General features: G+C 38.7%; 1 protein-coding gene across 6 annotated transcripts in view; it reads right to left on the minus strand.

Moving 5' to 3' along the window:
- Window positions 1-20,519, minus strand: part of Ddx60 (DExD/H-box helicase 60) — a 105,197-nt gene extending 84,678 nt beyond the window's left edge. Inside the window, exons 1-8 of one of the 6 annotated variants that reach the window (XM_021230177.2) lie at window positions 20,450-20,519; window positions 9,251-9,358; window positions 9,022-9,085; window positions 8,538-8,727; window positions 6,686-7,027; window positions 4,641-4,757; window positions 1,650-1,811; window positions 104-262 (exon numbers count right to left, since the gene is read on the minus strand). In XM_021230177.2, the coding sequence (XP_021085836.1) occupies window positions 104-262; window positions 1,650-1,811; window positions 4,641-4,757; window positions 6,686-7,027; window positions 8,538-8,727; window positions 9,022-9,085; window positions 9,251-9,278 (1,062 nt within the window). In that variant the 5' untranslated portion in view covers window positions 9,279-9,358; window positions 20,450-20,519. Of the gene's footprint in view, window positions 1-103; window positions 263-1,649; window positions 1,812-4,640; window positions 4,758-6,685; window positions 7,028-8,537; window positions 8,728-9,021; window positions 9,086-9,250; window positions 9,359-16,782; window positions 16,802-20,323 lie in introns of those variants that run through there. The other 5 variants (XM_013117165.2, XM_021230175.2, XM_021230174.2 and 2 more) reach the window with 5 other exon arrangements.
- Between the last annotated feature and the right edge of the window lie 297 nt (window positions 20,520-20,816).

Below are 20,816 nucleotides of genomic sequence, written 5' to 3' on the forward strand. Positions count from 1 at the left end.
ATTATTAACACTACCCTGTGTAAATTTGTTTTGAAGGTTACTGTGGTTTTTTATGTATCAAGTAGTTAAAACAAAAGTAGAAGAGGATGGAGAGTGCATTTACCATTTTAAAGACAGTCTTGAGGTCCTGAATCCAACCAGAAGTGATGAATCTTGATCGTGCTCTCTGAGCCAGAGGTAGATGGAGTTGAAAAACCACACTGAGGCAATGCAGCTTGCAGAAATCTTCCATGTCCTTCAGGGTTAAATAATTGCCTTTCTCCTGAAGAAAATGAAGAATGTGAGCAGAGGGCAGCAGGCTGGGAGACTACACACTCAATTTGTGGAAGGGCAGACTTGGTAGCCACTCTCTCTGTGGGAATCCCACATTTTCACATTCTCCATTTCTGAGACAATACTTACCCAGAAACTAGGCTGTGCTTAAACATGTTTGAGGTAAAGGGGAAAAGGAAATTTCTAGCTTTGCAGAAGCTGGTGTATAGCCTGATTGCGTATTTTCAGGGACTCCAGGTTTAAGGTAATAAACTAGGTTATGAAGGGGAGGTTTCACACGATCTTGGGTGGGTGGGATTACATGCTAAGTACTCTCTTCTTTCTAATCAATCAACTGTGAAGGCAATATGAACTATCATGAGGACAACACAGTAGCAAAGGTGTAACTGCACAATGACAACAGAGATAAATATATATATATATATATTTAGCATCATAGGTAAAGGACATCATTGCTATTTTGGCTTATTGGGGAGCAAGAAGACTTCACTGGGACACTCCTAGGATGACAAAGAGGGTCTAAATGATTAGATGTTCTAGGGAGAAAAGTTAACTTACTATCATGATTTAGGGATGGTTTAAAATTGGATGTCTAATCATGTAGAATGGTTTCATTTAAAATTGTATTTAAGGAGACACTGCAAAGCAAAATATTAAAAACTTGTCCATGTCCATTTCTGAAATGGGAAAAGTTAGTAGGATTAACTAGCTGAGATTCCATAGTACTCAGTTTACATATAAAATGGTAAGTGTACATGTGTATAGCTTTGTATCCATGAGCACATATACCCAGAGATGAATGTTTAGCCATAACTAAATCTCAACTGGTCACCAGATTCTTGTCATCTTCTGCAATAAAGAAACCTAAGAACGGTAGTCTGTCCCCAGCCAGTAGGGTACCAAAACACCACAGTGTGAGAGTACCTTTCAAAGACACTGAGAAATTTGCACAAGATAAACCTGAATTCAATCTACATTGCTATTTAGCATCTTGGGTTGGAGGACTGTTAACTCTCCAAAGCTGAAAGTCTGTGCTATGATATGTGTAATAGAAATAACAATGCCTGTCTTGCAAGACTTTCCTGAGTATTCCATGCACCGTGCACAAGAAAAGCCCAAAGCACAATAACAATAGTAGGTTGTTTCTCCTTTTACCTACCTATGGGTTTTGGGGGCTAAGTATTCTTATGTGAAACACCTGTCAGAAACACACTAAATCATGACACACATACTTCTTTATAACATGAATTGTAGGGACTTTTCCTACTTCCAAGGTGCACATAAACAAGAGAAAACATCTGTGCCACGAGGGGGAAATAGTAGGTGAAAATAATAAAACAGAAAAGCCAGGGTACATCCCAGTGTAACAACCACACCTGTTTGACTTCACATGTCTGCTTGGATGCTTTCTCTTCTTCATTTTCTAAAAAAGAATGGTACATTTCCAAGGAGAGGGAGCAAGAAGTGACACAAAGGACTCGTCGGATGTCAGATCCTTCTGGCCAAAGTTGTGTGAGCAGAGATATAGTCTCACAAGCCTGTCACAGTAGAAAATTATAACATGTCATGACAATTAGAAACTGTATTTATTCCTAAGTGATTATATAGTAATGAAAGGGTGGGTATGACCACATGGAAACTGTACCTATTCCCACTAAAAAAATTCTGAACAAAATTTTTAGTGGTAAAATTATTTCAAAAAAATTTGAAGAAACTGTTCACAAATATACGCACAAAAAAACCCTGTAAGTCAACACAGAAATTCATGACACTTTAAATATTAATTCTCTAATGAAACTTAAATAATGTGAAAATAGAAAAATGTTTATGCCACTTGGTAATATAAATATTTTCACTGTTTTATTTTCGTGGTATCAAAAGGAATTTTTTCGTCTTTTACTACTTCAATAACAGACAGCACCAGAAATCATATTATGTCACCCCTAACACTCTGATAATTAAGTTATAAACAGGCAAAGCATATGACAATACATTTAACTACCATTCAATATATTGATACTTTTCATTCAAATTCTGTAGATCTAACCTAGAAGAACAATCCGAAGTCTGCTCAAAGATGAGTGGACCAAGATGTTCATCACATATTTATTTGTAAAAGCAAATCCTCAAACAATTTAAATGTTCAGCATTCAAGAAATAGCATATGTCTATAAAATATTACTCTTAAGAATTTTAATAAAATTATCAAATACGTATATAACAATTTAGAAAAGTAATGAAAGGGTATATAATCTACCATACCGTCAATACTGTAAAATACATGGTGTCACTTAAAGAATGTATTCAAAATGGGTGAGTCCTGCCTCTAAGTGCTGGTATTATAAGCAAGCCATATATAACAATAAGGAAACATATTTAGAATAATAAGACCATCACATTCTTGAATCTTAATACCATATATTCTATTGATGAAACTTATTCCCATGTGGACCAAGACACAAGATTACTCACAAGAATTTTTATGCTCTTTAGACTTTAATTTTTATTATTTTATGGTCATGAATGTTTTGCCTGAATATATGCATATATATTCATATACATATGAGAGTAAGAATTCTTAGTCACTGAGTCAACTCTCCAGCCACCTATCTTGTATATTCTTAAATTACATGCACATATAATTGTATGGATAATCTAGAAGCAACATATATCATAGAAATCAATTTCCTAAATGAATTGGGTGCTTTTGTAGGTATTTTGCACAAAATCTCCTCTTCTACATCAGTTAAAAAAGAAAATAGTAGTACCAGGAAATAACAATGATGAAATGTGCAAGGGAGAAAGGACATACCCCTTCTGAAGAATATGTCAAGTTTCCCATCATTCTCGTGACACCTCAAGACTTTGTAGGGACCAAAGAGAGATTCTACAACCTTATGAGTTGCTATTATTAAAGAGTCAATTAGAACAATCATAAGAAATACCTAATCTGCAGAGATATACAAATGCCATTTTTAAAAGTAATCTTTCAATCTGAATTTTTCTTTATTTTTTTCAATTTATTCATTTTACTTTAAGGTGTGAGTTTATTGCCTGCGCATACAGTTGTAGCTCATATGTGCTTGGTGCCCACAGATGTCAAAAAAGGGCATGGGATTCCCTACAATTGGAGTTATGGATGGTTATGGACCACCTTGTGACTCTGGGATTCAAGTTCAGACTCTGTGAGAGCAGCTACTGCTCTTAATGACCATCCCATCATTCCTGTCTAAAACATTCAATTTCCTATTAAATCATTCATGTGAAAAAAGAAATGCAGATTGAAGTTATATACTTTTAAAATCATAATAAAATCATATGATAATCTATGGACTAAATTGAAAATAGCTGTCTCTATATCAAAATCTATTTCATGCCATGAAAGCAATGTTCAGAAAAAAGAATCACACTAAACATTTAATACCAAAATTGAGAAAGTAGATTAAATGCTCTTATCAAAAAATAGATAAAAAGAAACAAGAAAATAAAAGATGAAATCATAGCTTAAGAGAATAAAATTCTGTATATCTAATTAATTAAGCTGAAATTGGACAAACATAATTAACCTAATAAGAGAAGTCACAAATGCATTAAAAATAAAGAAGAGTGTGACACTGAGATAGAAAACCACTTCAAAGGTTTTTAAAGGTCTATTTAAGAAACTTTTGTGGAAACAATCTTGAAAAAGTCAAATTTCTAATTTCCCAGAACAAATTGCATAATTGATTGTTTTAGTATAGTAGGCATAAGTACAGCAGTATCAATGATGCTGGTAAAATGACTAAGACACCATCCTGACTTTAGACACAAAGCTTCAACCAGAGAATTCTACCAAGTTTGATATATCACAGATACCAACCAACGCAGAAATTCAACAGGATATACAGCAAACAGAACCCAAGACCTTAGTAACAAAACAATACATCATGCTGAAGTATATTTTTACCAGAAAATGTGTCAATGCTATATGACAATGAAACTGAGGGGAAAACAATAGCACTGAGGTATATTTACACCACTGTGTTCATGATATAAACAATTGGAGAAATTCAGGGTCATCTTCTTTACATCAGAGTCTAGACACATCTGTATCTTAGTCCTACTTGACAGGGGCAAATAGAGACATGCCTGCTCAGACCAGGAAAAGGGGAAAGACGTCTAGGATCTCTCCTACTCACCACTGCTACAAGAGTTCTGTTAGTATATCCATTAAACCAGAGAAATCCTAGAAGCTTGATGATCTCAAACAAGGTAAAACACTAGGAGTGACATACAAGGTTATAGACACACACACACACACACACACACACACACACACTTTTAAAAACATAGTTCAACTAAAAAGTAGTTTTTTCAAGTTCTATTACCTTTTCCATCATAGTGTTGAACTTTAAATCTCCAAACAGAGTTGTTAAATTCACGTCTCTATATTTTTCCAACTGCCGAATCAGGCTTTTGTAAGCAATCACAATCTCCCTCATATTCTAAAAAACAAAGTGTGATAAGTTGTTACAAATAAAATAGTTACCAACTAAAAAGCTCAGATATTTAAGAAACAATCATATTAGAGTGCAGTTCTCAGTCTAAAATCTCCACTAATGTAATTGAGGTTGGTCAGCAATGTTTAGAAACCCTTCCAGGCAATACTCGTTTATCTCATCTGGAAACGCAGTGCCATATTTTAGCAGTTTCACAAAGTTACACATAATACAAATTCAGTATGTTTCACTATGACACTTTTTTACCAAGCACCCTAAAGAGGAGACTAGAATCTCCTCCCCATGGGCATCTACAGTACTAGAAACAGTCATTGCCACCAGTTTCAATGGCATTTCCACTAGTCTACAAATGGAGTCATAAGATGTATTTCATTGTATTTTAAATTCTAAGTAGTCCTCAGATCATCAGTTAATGTAAAAATAAAAAGCTTCTTTAAGGTAAATTTTAATGAATTAGGACATAAGTTATTTTATAAATAAAATTCTCCATTAAAGTTTATTCTAGGCAGAATGTTTGCAAGATTTCTCAGAACTCAGATCCAGAAACTGCTATCAACAGAATACAACAAACTCAGACTAGGTATAGTGGCACATGCCTTTAATTCCACCATCCAGAGGTGCAGAGGAAAGTGTAGCTTTGTGAGTTCCAGGCCAGCCTGAACTACACAGTGAGACCCGGTCTACACAATATTTAATATTTGCCCTAGGTATAAAAATAAAGTCCAGGCCTGTTTCTGCTCACAGTTGGAAGTCAGATTTAGGAATACTTTAATGAGAAGAATCCTAATGAAAGCAAAATAAACTGCCCTGTCATGTCATAACAACTACTTATGTGTATGCAAATGAGCAATGATGAGCATGATACAATTCTCAGAGATGTACACATTAACTGGTTCTAAATATACTTTGATAAGCTAAAATGATATTCATTTACAGAGTTCACCTTAACTAGTGAAAAATAGGCACACTGTTTATAAAGTTAGTACACATGCTTTACTCTGAAATCTCAACAAATTAGTTCTCAAATATAGATAAAATAATATCATCATGGAATTTGAATTCTTATTCTTTGAAAGGTCAATGATTTATTGGCTGGTTATTTATGAAGATATGGATCCACCACATTCTTTTCTTCTTTTAACCTACTCTGGTGAGTTCTCATAAAGGCAACCCCTAATCTGTCATTTCACTAGTGGATCTCAGCAACAGAGACATACCTTTGTCTCTGAGGTCATGTATTTCTAACCTTCATTAACTTTGATTTCACACGACACACAGTGTTTGAGGACATAGGGAACAGTGTAACACTGCTTCTCATAAATTCTATATCCTATTATACTCCTGATTTATAGTACTGTTTTTAAACAGGCTACATAGTCAATCATCTATTTCACCATCTTCAAATATAGGCAGTTCTTATGCCTGCCTCATGAGACTTTTGTGAATATTAAATATAAATAATTTGTAAGTGTTAAGAACTCTTATACAATAAAATGTGCTTAGCAAATTACCATGTTATCACTATTAATTCATCATCATTATTATTAATCTATATATCATCCTATTAAAACTATAATAGTTTCTATAAAGCAGGTAGAGTCACTATTGAATCAAGATAGTGATTCTTTTAAAGATTTATTCCGTTTTTAGTTTTTTGTGTATGTATGTATGTGTGTCTGTCTACATATATGTATGTATGTATGTATGTACGTATGTATGTATGTGCATGTAAGTGCAGTATACACAGAGTTCAAAGCTGTCAAATTCCTTTGGAGCTGGAGTTACAGGCAGTAACGAACTACCCAACATGGGTACAAGCGTAGTAAGCACTCTTAACTACTGAGCCTTATCTCCTGAATTAATTTAGGAATGTTTATAAAATTCTAGAACATTGTCCTTTAGATATGCATTACCTGGTTGAAAAAGATCTGCTCTGAATATGAGCTTTGCATAAAATATGCGTAAAGACGGAGGATGTCAGATGTTTGCCCCGAGAAGAGAACGATGTTGACCTTCGCTGCCCAAGACTGAATGACTACAAAGTTGAAAAGGTGTGTCTGCTGGTTGTTCAGGCCTTCATCGGCAAGAATCAAGAAATAGGGGCAACTCTCATCCAAGAAAATGCTCCACTCTTTGGACAAGCATCCGGAAAATTCAGTCCGAACGTCAATGGAGGTATTCTTCTGAAGGTGTAGAATTAAAGCAGTTCTCAGTGTAAGAAGTTCAGGGACTTTGAAGTATGCATATTCAGCATCCTATAGAGCAGAAGATGAAGTACATTGTTTGAAAAGTATCATTTAGCATTTTACTAGTTCAGGGGGTTAACACATATCATTAAGGTCACTTGAGGAATATGATACAGCAGGGTTTGTTTGTTTGTTTCTGTCCTAGACTCAGTAAATTGACCCTGGAAGTTTGCTGTATCACAAATGTGTACTATAAATCACACTTTGGACCTAAGAGTAAGCAAGCCCATAGCACTCAGAGTTAATCACACTTTGGACTTAAAAGTAAGCAAGCCCATGGTACCCAGAGTTCATTACACTTTGCCTTCCTGTTTTCTAATCATTCTCCTGTCCAACCTCACTTGAAGAAGACAAGGAACAGAAAAAAAACTATGAAAATACTAATTTTCAATTAGAAATTTTCTGGAATTGGGAGCTGAAAGTGGAACAGGCTATTCTAGAGAATAATTCCAGACTGTAGCAATATTTCATAAACAGCATGAGTTTTTCTCAGTGGGCCAAAATCTTTGCAACTAATTATAAACATAAGGCAGAACCATGGCTCCTTGAACAAAATTCTGCTGGCCAGTAATGCTCTGAAACATACAGTAGCATGAGCTGCAAACTGATTGGAAGATTCCACTCCAGAGTACCTGAGTACAGTATTAGCTGCCTTGAGATTAGAACAGGAAGATATGGCAGCAGGTGCATACACCAGTATTTGAAACTGCCAAAGTTTTGTTAATTATATCTAATATGATATTCTTTCTTTGGTATTTATAACAGAGCACACAACAGCAAATTGGGATTAGTGAGTTCATGTGGACTCAGACACACTAACAATGGACTCAAATAAGTTGCCTGCTGAGTTTTGAAGGCAGAGTTTTCTGAGTTGGAGGACTAGAATTAAGATCAGTGGAGCCACTGTTAAAACTTGCACCAACTCTTGTGACTCTGTCCAGTAAAGTTCCCCATGGTTACTCATCACAAAATAATCTAATTGTGTTTATTCCTAAACACTGCAGTGCTAGGTACTTGTTTTTTTCTCTTCTTCCCTTCAAATTTTATGACTTTTTCAATTGTTTCATGCTTTTTTGTTCTGTTTATTTTCTGCACTGAAGATTGAACACACAGCCTTGTACTCACTAGGCTAGTCTTCTACCACCAAGTTGCATTTCTAGATTTTTTTTCTTTTAAGGAGGTCTTTCCAGGTTGGTCAGACTACTCATCAACTCACTGTGTGAGGCTCAGGTGGGCTCCAAACTTCCATCCTTAGCCTCAGTCTCATCTTATGAACTTTTAAAAATGTATTTTGCTTTTCAATCAATGGTGAAAATGTTTCTAAAATTTTATAAAAACAACTTTAGTTATAGCAAGGTGTGGTAGCACACGCCTGAAATCCTTTCATTTGGAAGGCAGAAGCAAGAGAATCATGAATCCAAAGTCCTGTTTCAACTACAGGAGTCCTTGTCTCAAATTATTAAAATGAATTCTGGTTTTAGTCTTCAGAGAATGAAAAGCTCAGGCGGGTCTGCGTTACCTTGAAGAAAACTATGGCGAATTGCCCTCCTTTGCTAATAACATCCAACAGGTAGCGCTCAACCAAGTAGAAGAAATGGAGACTCTGTCCTGGCTTAAGTGACTTCTCACATACACATGTGACAAGCAAGGAGTCTCCGTCGATCAGGAAAAACTCAGATTCAACAAAATCATTGAATAAACTGGAATAACTACAAAAAAACAGAAATAATTAAAACTCATATAGATGACATAAAAACAGTAGTGTTGTTATATTTCATTGTCATTAATAACCTAAATGCTGAACACATAGTTGCTCATAACTATATATACTTATATCATGTATGTATTGTATGCACACACACACACACACACACACACACACACACACACTGAGACAGATGCAGGTACAGATCAACATTCCCAAATAAGGTCAAATAGCTCTACAGGAAAAAGGGAATATTACACATGATTTCAAAACTCTTAATTACTACAAAAATACTTACTCAGCCTTTGGCATGTTTTCCAGGATTAATTTGGATATTTTCTCTAAAACTACTGTGTGATGTTCTATTAAAACAGGAAAGAAGAGGTTTTTTTTTAAGTTAGTATTTTTAAGGGAGCTCAAGGTTATTATTTGAGAAATAAGAAACCGTAATACAGTTGCTTTAACTGTTTAATGTATGAAGCATATATTTTATAATGTTATAAATATTATCTTGAATTGAAAATTACCCGTTCTCGATGCCATCTGTGCCTCCATCCTGAATTGGGAAATATTAAAAATGTAAGTATCCTTCACTCCGTTTCCTCTAAATGATCATTATTAATGAGATGGCAAATCTGCAAAGAAAAAGAAAAACTGATCAACCTTCCTATCAGCAAAAATGTCCTGAATGACTATCTTTCCAACAAAGCATTGGTTGCAGCAATACAAGAATGAGCACAATCAATGTGTAGGCTGTTCTCAAGAAACAAAAATCAGGAAAACAACCATTAATCATATAACTTTATAGACAACAGAAAATCACAAATGTGACCAAGTCAAAGAGATAAGCCATTCCCTAAAGAAGCAATGCCCAAGAAAAGGTCTAAAGGATTCAAAAGTTAAAAGAGTATATAAGGGTCCAGACAGAGAAGAGCAGAACATCATCGCATATAACAAGTAATGGCCTGTGGCATGTAGAAAGGAAGATGGAACCAGGTTCCCAAAGGAAGCCAGGAGGCTGGAGCAGAGAGTGGGGGAAAGTGTCTGATGTTCGGTAGAGGGTTTGAGAAGCATAGCATGTGTCATAGTTAGCTGCTAAGGATTTTAAGGACATGATGGCTTTGCATTTTGAAAAGATTACTCTAGCAAAGTACAGTGGTGGGAGCAAAGTTCTGTCAGCAAACAGAGAGAAAGCTGTTGCTGAGCAAAGAAATGATGGCAGCTTGATGAAATCACAGTTTAATGGGAGTTCTGCACAGTAAGTCTGCAAATGCGTAAGTTTATTTGATGGATGTTAAAAGGTACGTATTACACCTTTTGGCAACAAATTCAATATGAGTAGAGAAGAGCAAAAGAGTGAGCTGTGAAAGGAGACTCTGAAGATTCTAATTCAGGCATGAGAGAGATTACATATGTAAGAGTGCTTGCTATGAATGCTGGAAAAAACGAGTTCAAATCTCCGGCACCCAGGTAAAAACGCAGACATGGCTGCTGCATATTTCCGTAACTAGCATTAGGGAATGGAGACAGGCAGCCCTGGTAGCCACCAGGAGCCCACTGACTAGTGAGTCTAGACAAAATAGCAAGTCCCTAGTTTAGTGGTAGACCCTTTCTCAAGGCAATAAAAGAGAAGAGCAACAGTAGAAAACCCTCAGTAGTCTCCTTGGTCCTCCAAAGGAATGTGCGGTGTTGCTAATGCAAAAGCATGCATCACATATACACGCCCCCACACACACACACACAATTACTCAACCAATCTGAAGAAAAACAGCAACACTGTAGTTCTCAATAAAGTTACTCAACCAATCTGAAGAAAAACAGCAAGACCATAGTTCTCATTAAAGTTTTTTTCAAGGTTCAGGATGTAGCTCATTGGTAGAGCACTTGCCTGCCATGTGTGATATCTTGGGTTCAATCCTCGATACCATAAGTAGAAAATACCAAGCAATAAAATGAGCCTGCTTTAATGTCCAGTTGTTAATCTGGATACCACACTCAGGTTGTCTGTTACCACAAACACTACTGAGCAAAAAAGTTGCATATGTAAGTTAGGGTCCGTTAAGAGAGGTGGTGATGTGAGGAGAAAGATCTGAGGAGATCATCCTAAAAGAAACCTGCCTTCCATCTCATGTCTAGCCAGCAGGCCTTATAGGAAGGGCTAGGGCAGATGATCATCCCAGAGCTCAAGCTGCCACTCTGACTAGGACATCAACCACACTTCTGAGGCATATGACGTGTGTGCCTCTCAAGTTAACACCATTTCTCTTGCACTGTTCTCTGGATGTCAGAGTTCAGTATCAGTCCTGCACTCTTCCAAACACTGCCTGAACAAGGGAGTCAACTCAGGACAAGCAAGACAGAGACAGCAGTGCATACGTACTAAGCTGGTAATAACATGTGTATATAGATTGCTTTCTGGAATATGGAGTTAAAAGGTACCTCCAGGAAGAAGAAAGTGCCTATATACATCGACGCATGCCTTATTTTTTCTCCACTGTGAGCAATGACACCTGTATCCATCCACAAATGCCTTTCATTCTCCACTGTAAGCAATGACACCTGTATCCAGTTACACCCAAAGATGATAACAATAGGAAAGCTTCCCAGATAACAGGAATGCTTCCCTGGGAGCTTTAAGAATTAGAACCCAGGGGATGAAAGACTGACTGAAATTGAAAAGACTCTTTTCTTTGTACCAGAAGAAACATTATGAACTATTTTGACTATCCTGTGGAAAGTTTTTTCTCCTCTCCTACCAAGGCCATGGTTGTTAAAATTCCAATTCTGATAATCCCTGTGTCCCTGTCCTTCTCTCTGAACAATTTTTCCCTGACGACATTGCTGATTAACCATCTGGTAATTTCATCCCTGCTGTTCCTGATACAGCAGTGACATCTGTCCTGGTTTGTTGACCTAATACCACTTTGGGGCCTGGGAAAGATGATGATGGATGCTGAGAAGTCAGTACTAATGAAACCCCTTTTCTTTTTCCAAGTTTTAACAGCTAAATGGTGAGGATGGCTCTTCCACTATCCACCTGGGTATCCCAAGTTTAATTCTGTCTGTCCTATGGGTGATGACCTAGCGGCTTCCAAGTGTAGCCTAAGTTCTCTTAATAAGGGCAAACATCTGTAAAAAGTCAACAGACAGCGATTACAAAGATTGAAAAGGAGAATACAAATGAACCAATAAAGTCAAGTATTTTGTGAAAACTAGTTTGGAAAAGAAATTGTAGGGAAAAGGGACCAGTCAAAGAAACACACCCTGAGCAGAGCCAAAGAAACACACTTTGACCCTGCAACCAGAGCTAAAGAAATGTACCCTGACCATGAAACCAGTGCCAAAAGAACACCCTTTGTCCCTGGAATCAGAGTCAGCCAAAGAAATGCACCCTGGCCCTAAAATTGGGGCCAAAAGGCTAAAAAGGACCAGAGAAAGAAACACATTTTAGCTCTGAAACCAAAGCCAAATCTGACCCTAATCCTGTGCAGAAAACTAACCAATCCCTGAGCAGAGCTCTAGCCAATCTGAGCTCAGCACTAAAATCTGACCAATTCCCACTCTGGGAGCCCTTTATAAACCCTGTGTCTGTTCAGCTTGTGACTGTTCACGTTCCCACTCTCCTGGATCCTTCCCTCCCAATAAACCCCTTCAATGAGCTTTGGGTGAAGATCTTCCTTTGCAACAGCAATGGAGCAGAGGCGACCCTGGGCAGAGCAGAGCAGAGCAGAGCAAGCAGGGCTGTAACACTAGCCGGGGAAACCTTCCCTTGGCAGAGCAGAGTTGTTACACTCAGCTCCCCACTCTCTGCTCTCAGCTCTCTGCTCTCAGCTATCAGCTATCAGCTATCAGGGACTGTAGCAACTTGGCCCTAGAAACCTCCTGCCTAGCAAAACTGCTACACTGGGTAAACATCCCCAGCTGCAAGACCCTGTCCTGCCAGAGCAGAGCCTATACCCTGGGAAGCCTTTCCCTGAGGCAAGGCTGTAAGCTGCTAAGTTTACTACAAACTGTGGTAGTCCTTGGCTCCTGGAATGCCTACAGAAATACTCATTAGAGTTATATTTATTTGTTTATACATATAGTTTTGTTTATTTGCTTATATGTAGTTGTTACTTATTGATTTGTTTATATGTAGAAATGACCAAAACTGTGATTGGCAAAAGACTTAAACCAGCCATTAGGGTTTTGTATGAAGTTTAGTAACTAGCAAAGCAATATAGTTATCTTTGGCTGGAGTCACACCCAAACAGTTTGTTTGTTTGTTTGTTTGTTTGTTTGTTTGTTTGTTTTTTGAGGCAAGGTTTGCCTGTGTAGCTTTGGAGGCTGTCCAGGAACTTGCTCTGTAGACCAGGCTGGCCTCAAACTCACAGAGATCCACCTACCTCTGCCTCCCGAGTGCTGGGATTAAAGGTGTGCACCACCAACGCCCGGCTCCAAACAGTTGTTTTAAAAGTGGCATTTAAGAGACTTTTTAAAGTTTTTATTGAGTTTTATTTCTTTGAGAATGGGCACCTATGTTTACATATAAATGTGGAGGTCAGAAGACAATGTCTGGAGTCAGCTATTACCTCCCGCCAAGTGAGTCCTGAGGAGGAACTCAAGTTCTCACACTTGGTAGCTACTGTCCTTATCTGCTGATCCATTTCATTGGCTCCATCTAAAAGATTTTAAAATAGATACTTAAATAAACTTTTCTTTAAAATCACTTTCCTAAAATGCCCGACAACAAAAACATAAAAATCATCTTAATTAACCATAAACTCTGATTTTTTTAAACCAGTTGTTAGCAGAGAATATCAATAACTTAAGGTAATTTTTAAGAGAGGCCTGGATTAGAGTTTTATAAGAATGAACTGAAATTTAACCTTAGGAATTTCATATATGAGTACTATATTGATTTCACCTCCCTCTCCGTCTCCTTCCTCCAATCCCTCCTCTGTCCCTTCTGCTGCCTCTCAAATGCATGGCCACTTATTCTTTAATTATAATTGTCACATACCTGTATATAAGTTTATAAATACAATCTGCTAATTAATCGCCTCCAATAATCACCGCATGCATCCTGTGATTCATTCTCCACAAAGCCTTTGTAACTTATTTGGTTCTCCTGTGAAGTCAAGAGAACCTCCTGATACTGCCCTAGTCTCTCTTCTCCCATCTTGGAATAATCTAGTCTTTAACTCAGGACAAAATCATATTTTACTCTGTGACATAATCCTTCTTTTTTAAGAAATCCTCTTAATTTTGACCTATTTTTTAAATGAAAAATGAACCCTCCTCACATTCCATCCTCTCTCTCCTGCTTACTGACAACTTTTTATTTTACTTCCTCATGAGAAAGAGCAACATAACAATCAAATTTATAAAATGTACTAAGGTAGAAGTGAATCTACATTTCACTTACAACATAACGCAACATATTAAAACAATCTACTCATAGTCAGTCGCACTTCAAGGCTGTTGTTCCTGTGAAGAGCTTCCTGGGGTTTAAGACTCTTCCACATTTCATTACTCTGGGTCTCACATGAGTCCAAGAGTTGCACGAGGCTGCACTCCAGCAAGAGCAAGCTGAGACAACAAAGCTACTGATGACCTTGTACAGGCAAGAAGGGAGAAGTGGGAGAGACACACCGAGAACCAAAAATAAGTTTATATTAGCCCTGTAATTGCAGCTTGGGATACAAAAGGTATCTGTTACTCTGAAGACCTGGAGGAAACAACAAACTGTTCTATGGCCCAAAGAAAAAGTGTTTCCAGTAGTACAAGATGGGCAGGAAGCTTGTTGTTGTGTCTAGTGATGGCAGACTAGACCTGAAGCATTAGTATATTGATTAAAAATTATATATATATATTATATATATAACTATGCTGGCCAGGAAAGCAATGAATAAATCTTCATAACTACATTCTCACTCCTCTGCTCCAAATTCAATCCTCCAGTCTCATCCTCAGCTTTGTAGTAGATCTTCATGACACACCCTGCTTTCCTCCATCCTGTGGACCCTATTATCCCATTCCTTATCATATTTTCATGCCTATGTGTCAGCTCCCAGTACCAAGAAACACACTCTGATTTGAACCTCCAATGGCCACACCAGGCAGGATCTCAGAAGCATTTCTTACCAGGCAACAACACAGCCACCACCCAAACAGGGCAACAGAATACAAAGACAAGACCAGATATCAGCACCTAGAATTTAAATCATACCAGACTTGACTAGAAGCCAGTGTAAAAGCACAATCAGTAACATTCAGGACATTATGTCTCCACTAATGTCTAACAACCCTACCACAGTAGGTCCTAAGAAATGCAGTATAGCTGAAGCACAAGTCAAGGACTTAAAAATAGGCATTATGAGTATGTTAGAGGAAATGAATGGCTTGATTAAAGAAACCTATGAAAACACAAACAGGCAGTGAAAGGAAATGGAGAAAATAGTCCAAGACATGCAAGTGGAGGTAAAACAACAAGGAAAACCCAAAAGTGAGAAAAACTGGACCAGAAAAAATCAGGAACTTAGAGGCAAGCCTCACCAACATAATACAAGAGATGGAAAAGAGAATCTATCATTTAACACAAGACAGAAGAAATGGATACTCGGTCAAAGAAAATGCTAAGTCTAGAAGAATGTAGGCATAAAACATCCAGGAGTCGAGAACACTATGAGATGTCAAAATCTATGAATAGGAATACAAGAAGGAGAAGAAATATGATATGGGTTGTCCTCTGTCTGCAGCAAATATGTGTTGCTTTTATTGATTGGTGAATAATGCTGTTTCAGCTAATGGCTAAACAGAGTAGAGCCACACAGGAAATCAAAACAGAGACAGAGAGAATGAGAAGGCAGAGACAAGAGACACCATGTAGCTGCCAGGGAAGCAAGATGCCAGGGCATCACCAGTAAGCCACAGCCACATGGTGATTACAGATTAGTAAGAAATGGGTTTATAAAAGAGAGAGCTAGCAAATAATAAGCCAGAGACATTTGTCAAACAATTATGAATATAACTTAAGTCTCTGAGTGGTTATTCCATAAGAGGTTGTGGGGACCCAGTCCCAGCAGGCAGGAGAGAAACTGATCCAGTGTGACCGGGTGACACAGAAAAAGGGCTGTCTAACAACAGAAATCCAAGTCAAAGTTACAGAAAATAGTCTCAACAAAACTATAGAAGAAAACTTCCCCAACCTAAAGAATGATGTCCTTATCAAGGTATAGGAAGAATACAGAACACCAAATAGACTGAACCAGAAAAGCAGTTTCCCATGTCACATAATCAAAACACTAACCATACAAAACAAAGAAAGAGTATTAAAACTGAAAGAAAAAAAACAAATAATGTATAAATATGTCTCAGTGGAGACTCTCAAAGTCAAAAGAGCCTAGACAAACATTCTACAAATTCTAAGAGACCAACAGATGCAGCCTAGATGTCACCCAGCTAAAACATTCACTCACAATACATTAAGAAAGAAACACCAAAGCCAGGTGTTGGTGGCGCACACCTTTAATCCCAGCATTCGGGAGGCAGAGGCATGTGGATCTCTGTGAGTTCGAGGCCAGGCTGGACCGATAGCCTCCAAAACAATACAGAGAAACCCTGTCTTGTAAAAACCAAAAAAAAAAAAAAAAAAAAAAAAAAAAAGAAAGAAACACCATTCTGGGATAAAACCAAATTTTAGTAGTATCTACAAATCCAGCCCTACAAAAGGTTCTAGAAAGAAAAATTAAACCTGAAAATCCTAACCGCACTTAAGAAAATACAAGGAATAAATGACATCAGATTGAAAGAAGGAGGAAAAAAATTAAAATAAAACCCATACCACTACAAAAAAAAAGTAACTGGAATCAACAAACACTACTCGTTGATTATTCTCAAAATAAATGGTCTCAATTTCTCAATAAAAAGACACAGAATGGCATCAAACTGAGGGCTGAAATCAAAACAAAAACAAGTAAACACGTGTCTACACTTATCTTCCACAAATGGTGCTGGTCAAATTGAAAGGCTGCATGTAGAAGAAGGCAGATAGGTATTAGCCCACATGATACTCAACTCCAAATGGATCAAAGACATCAACATGAGGCCAGATAAGTTGAACCTGATAGAGGAGAACATGGAGAATAATCTTAAACTCATTGGCACAGAAGGACATTCTGAAAAAAATACTGATAACAAAGAAGTTAATTAATAATTAATAAATGGAACCCCAAACTGAAAAGTTTTTGTATGGCAATGAACAGCACCATTAAAACAAAGTGGCAGCCTAGAGAATGGAAAAATATTGTATTTACCAACTACATCCACTAGAGAGCTAACATCCAATATAAATAAGGGCAAAAAAAAAACCACACACACAAACTAACCATCAAGAAAACAAATAGTAAAAGTGAAGAATGGGAACAGATCTAAGCAGAATTCACAAAATAAGAAACTGAAATTCACAAAATAGGAAACTGAAATGGCTGAGAAGCACTTAAAGAAATGTTCAGTGCAGTGCTTATTAAAAAATACTTCTAAGACTTCATCTTACACCAATCAGGATGCTCAAGATCAATTTTAAATGTGACAACTGATGTTGGTGAGGGTGTGGAAGCAGGAACACTCACCCTGCTGGTGGGAATGCAAACTTGTATGGCCACTATGGAAATCAATGCGGCAGTTCCCCAGAAAAATGGAAATTAATCTACCTGAAGATCCAGCCGTACCACTCTTAGCCATATATTCATAGGATGTTTCACACTACCACAGAGACAATTGCTCAGCCACATTCGTTGCTTTCTATTCATAACAGCCACCTATTAATAAACAGTATATACGTTCATCAGTGGATGAATGGATAAAAAAATGTGGCCCATTCACACAATGGATTATTACTCAGTCATTAAAAAAATGAAATTTACAGGTAATAGGATGGAACTAGGAAAAAAATCATGCTGAGTGAGGTAACTCAGACCCAAAAAGGAAAATATGACATGTATTCACTCAAATGTGGATGTTAGCTGTTAAGTCATTGATCCATATAACTACAGAGCTTAGGTAGAGAGTAAGGGACTAGGATGAAAGTTGGATCTTCCCTGGAAGGAGAAATATGATGGCTAGATATGGGTGGATGGAGTGTAGGGAGTGGAGGCTGGAATGTGGGGGCAAGAGAGAGGAAACAGAGAGGGACCAAACAAGAAGACTGCATCTACAATGAATAGCATTTCCATAACTGGGCCAATAAAACTGCTCAGTGGGTGAAGGTGCATGCCACCCAGCCTGATGATCTGTGCTCAATCCTTGAGATCTACATGATATAGGGCAGAGTCCTGCAAGTTGTCCTCTGATTCCCCACAAGCACACTGTGCCTTTAAGAAATGTGTATATAGGGGCTGGAAAGATGACAGGTGACAGGATAATTAATGATGTGCACTGCTGCCTTACAGGTCTCGAGTTCTGTTCCTAGAACTCAGTCCAGAGGCTCACAACTGGCGGTAATTTTGGCTCCAGGGAATCCAGCGTCTCTGGCCTTCTAGTGCATTTGCACACACATGCACATCCACACACACTCACACGCACACATATATACCACACACTCACACGCACATGCACACACCCGTGCACACAGGCACACACATATACACACTCACATGCACATACACACACATTCACACACACACACATGCATGCACAAGCACGTGCACACACACAATTAAAAATAAATCTAAAATTTATATACTGGTTTCCCACTTTTGACTCATTATGGAAACAAATCCTAAGAATGGTCACAAAATCCTGCAAAACATGATAGATCTTGAGTAACAGCAACTGATTTGAGAGGATCCTTAATGGATAAGTAGAGGAAAAAGATGGAAGGCTAAGTGCCTTCTCCCCTATAAAATAGAGGCAGTATCTAAAGATAATGTATTAAAAAGAGCTTCCAAAGCCAAGCTGTTCAGTTGCCTTTCTGAAAAGGACTACATGAATAAATTGCTAAGCACTCTTAGGGACGGTCTCTTTCCTGGAAGCTGATAAACAGGGAAGAATCAGTAGCATTTTACAATTCCCAGGGCAAGAACAGATCTTGACGACAGCAGAACAAATACAGAGACAAATACCTGCACCCAGACTGATGGGAGCCACCTAACCACCCTTTCTCCCCCAAAAGTCAAACCGGAACTGGATCAAAACTCTAGCAATAATGACTAAATTATAGGAAATGAAGAGAACAGAGGCATATTGACGGCACAAGAAGAAGCGGGAGATGTCTATAGGGCACTACACGTGTAACTCGGGTCCTATCACTTAGAATGGGTTAGAAGAAACGCAAAAGGCATATGATCAAAACTCAGTATTGCTATTATATTTGTACTATGCCTGGAGAAAACTTTAATAAAATAATAAAAAGAAAATGGGGGATGAGGAGGAGGGGAGGGACAGGAGGGAAGGAGAAGGGAGGGGAGGGGATCTAGGAAAGTAAAGAAAAGCACGACTACTGGAACAGAGTGTCGGCGCTGCTGATAGGACTGAGTTCATATAAAAGGGCCTGAAGAAGGGATTCACCCCCATGCGCAAATTTTAAGATGGTCACCATGCCTCTGCCACTTTACATTAGCCTAGTTAACTTCCTTCCTTCCTTCCTTCCTTCCTTCCTTCCTTCCTTCCTTCCTTCCTTCCGTTTCCTCCATCCTTATTTTATAGGACAGTCCCTCTACAGATTAGGCTACCATCATGCTAGATAAAGCAAAATTACCCTATAATGCTTGGAAGGCGCTGCCACCTGTGAGGGGTGAAAATGGAAAGTTTTAGACACTGAGCAACCCGCATCCAACAACTTGCACGGAAACAGAGAACTCCAGTCTTCGTCCTGACCTGGCAAAAGAACGAATCCCTGGCACACACCTTCAGTTCAGGCAGGTGCAGCACCCCAGCCTGAACCTGCACAGGAGCTGTAAATAATACATTCACTTTGTTTAAAGCCACAGAGCGTGTGCTAATGAGTTATTCGGACACAAAAAACTAATACCTGTTCCTTAAACGTGAATACATTAAATCTTAGGTACCTAAAACAGGGAGACTGAGACAGGAGAGGAGGCTTATTCCAAGTTCGGGGCTAGCCTGGACTCCATAGGAAGTAGCAGGCTGCTCAGGGCGACTGCCTCCACTTCTGTAAAACATATTGTTTTAGCCACTGAAATTTAAGAGCGTGTAGAATTCATCAAGATTGTTGTTCACATTCAGCTTTTAGCTCATCCGGGATAGAGTAGGAACCCGATTCTGCTCCCAGGAAAAGACTGCTGAAACCAAAGCCCGACTTTTTTTGGCTGTACACACATCAGAAGTCCCTACTGATTGATGCTTATCCGATATCCCCATTTAAACGGAGAGCGTGCAAGACCCTGACCCTGATGTCTTCTTCTTCCCTCCCAACTCACCATCTATATCCCTTCCTTTTGTGTTCCCCCAGCTCTGGCTTCTGGGGTAGGCGGGTCTGTGCTCCACAGCCCACAGAAGCCCCCCTCCTATTCCCAAGCCGTCAGCCCCACCGCAGCCCCTCCTTTGGGACACCTCTGACCTTGACACGCCCTCCAAGCCCCTGGCGCCCAGAAGCATACCCCACCCCTTCAACGCTGGCGCTTCAGAAACCGGGACCCGGACCTGCTGTTTGCAGAGAGAGAGACTGGCAGGACTGCTCTGTGGGAGCCCGGAGCCCAGAATAACTCCTGGGAGAGGGCAAGCACCTGGGAGACTTGGGATCTGCTGCCTCCTCAGAGTGGAGGTTTCTAAGCCACCCAGGCTGCCTTTTATGCTGAAGAATAGTTTCGGTTTCCTTTCTGCTTCCGTAAGCGTTAAGTTTCGATTTTCATTCATCACCAATCCCAGAAGCTGATTTGGGAAATGGAGCTTTTAGCAACCTTCCATAAAGTCAGAACTGTCAGATAGGGGAAAGGGAGGCTTTGGGATTCTTGAGGTAAGCGCAGAGGGAATCGTGACCTAGAAGTCTGAGGACTAAGCAGGGCAACAGTGGAGAGGTCATAGAAGCACAACACCAGGTGTGGTGCCCCTTGCTTCCACAGGTACCCTAAAGACATCAAAGTGGGGGTTGGG

This window comes from Mesocricetus auratus, unplaced genomic scaffold (assembly GCF_017639785.1).
Source record: "Mesocricetus auratus isolate SY011 unplaced genomic scaffold, BCM_Maur_2.0 Super-Scaffold_6731, whole genome shotgun sequence".
Taxonomy (NCBI): domain Eukaryota; kingdom Metazoa; phylum Chordata; class Mammalia; order Rodentia; family Cricetidae; genus Mesocricetus; species Mesocricetus auratus.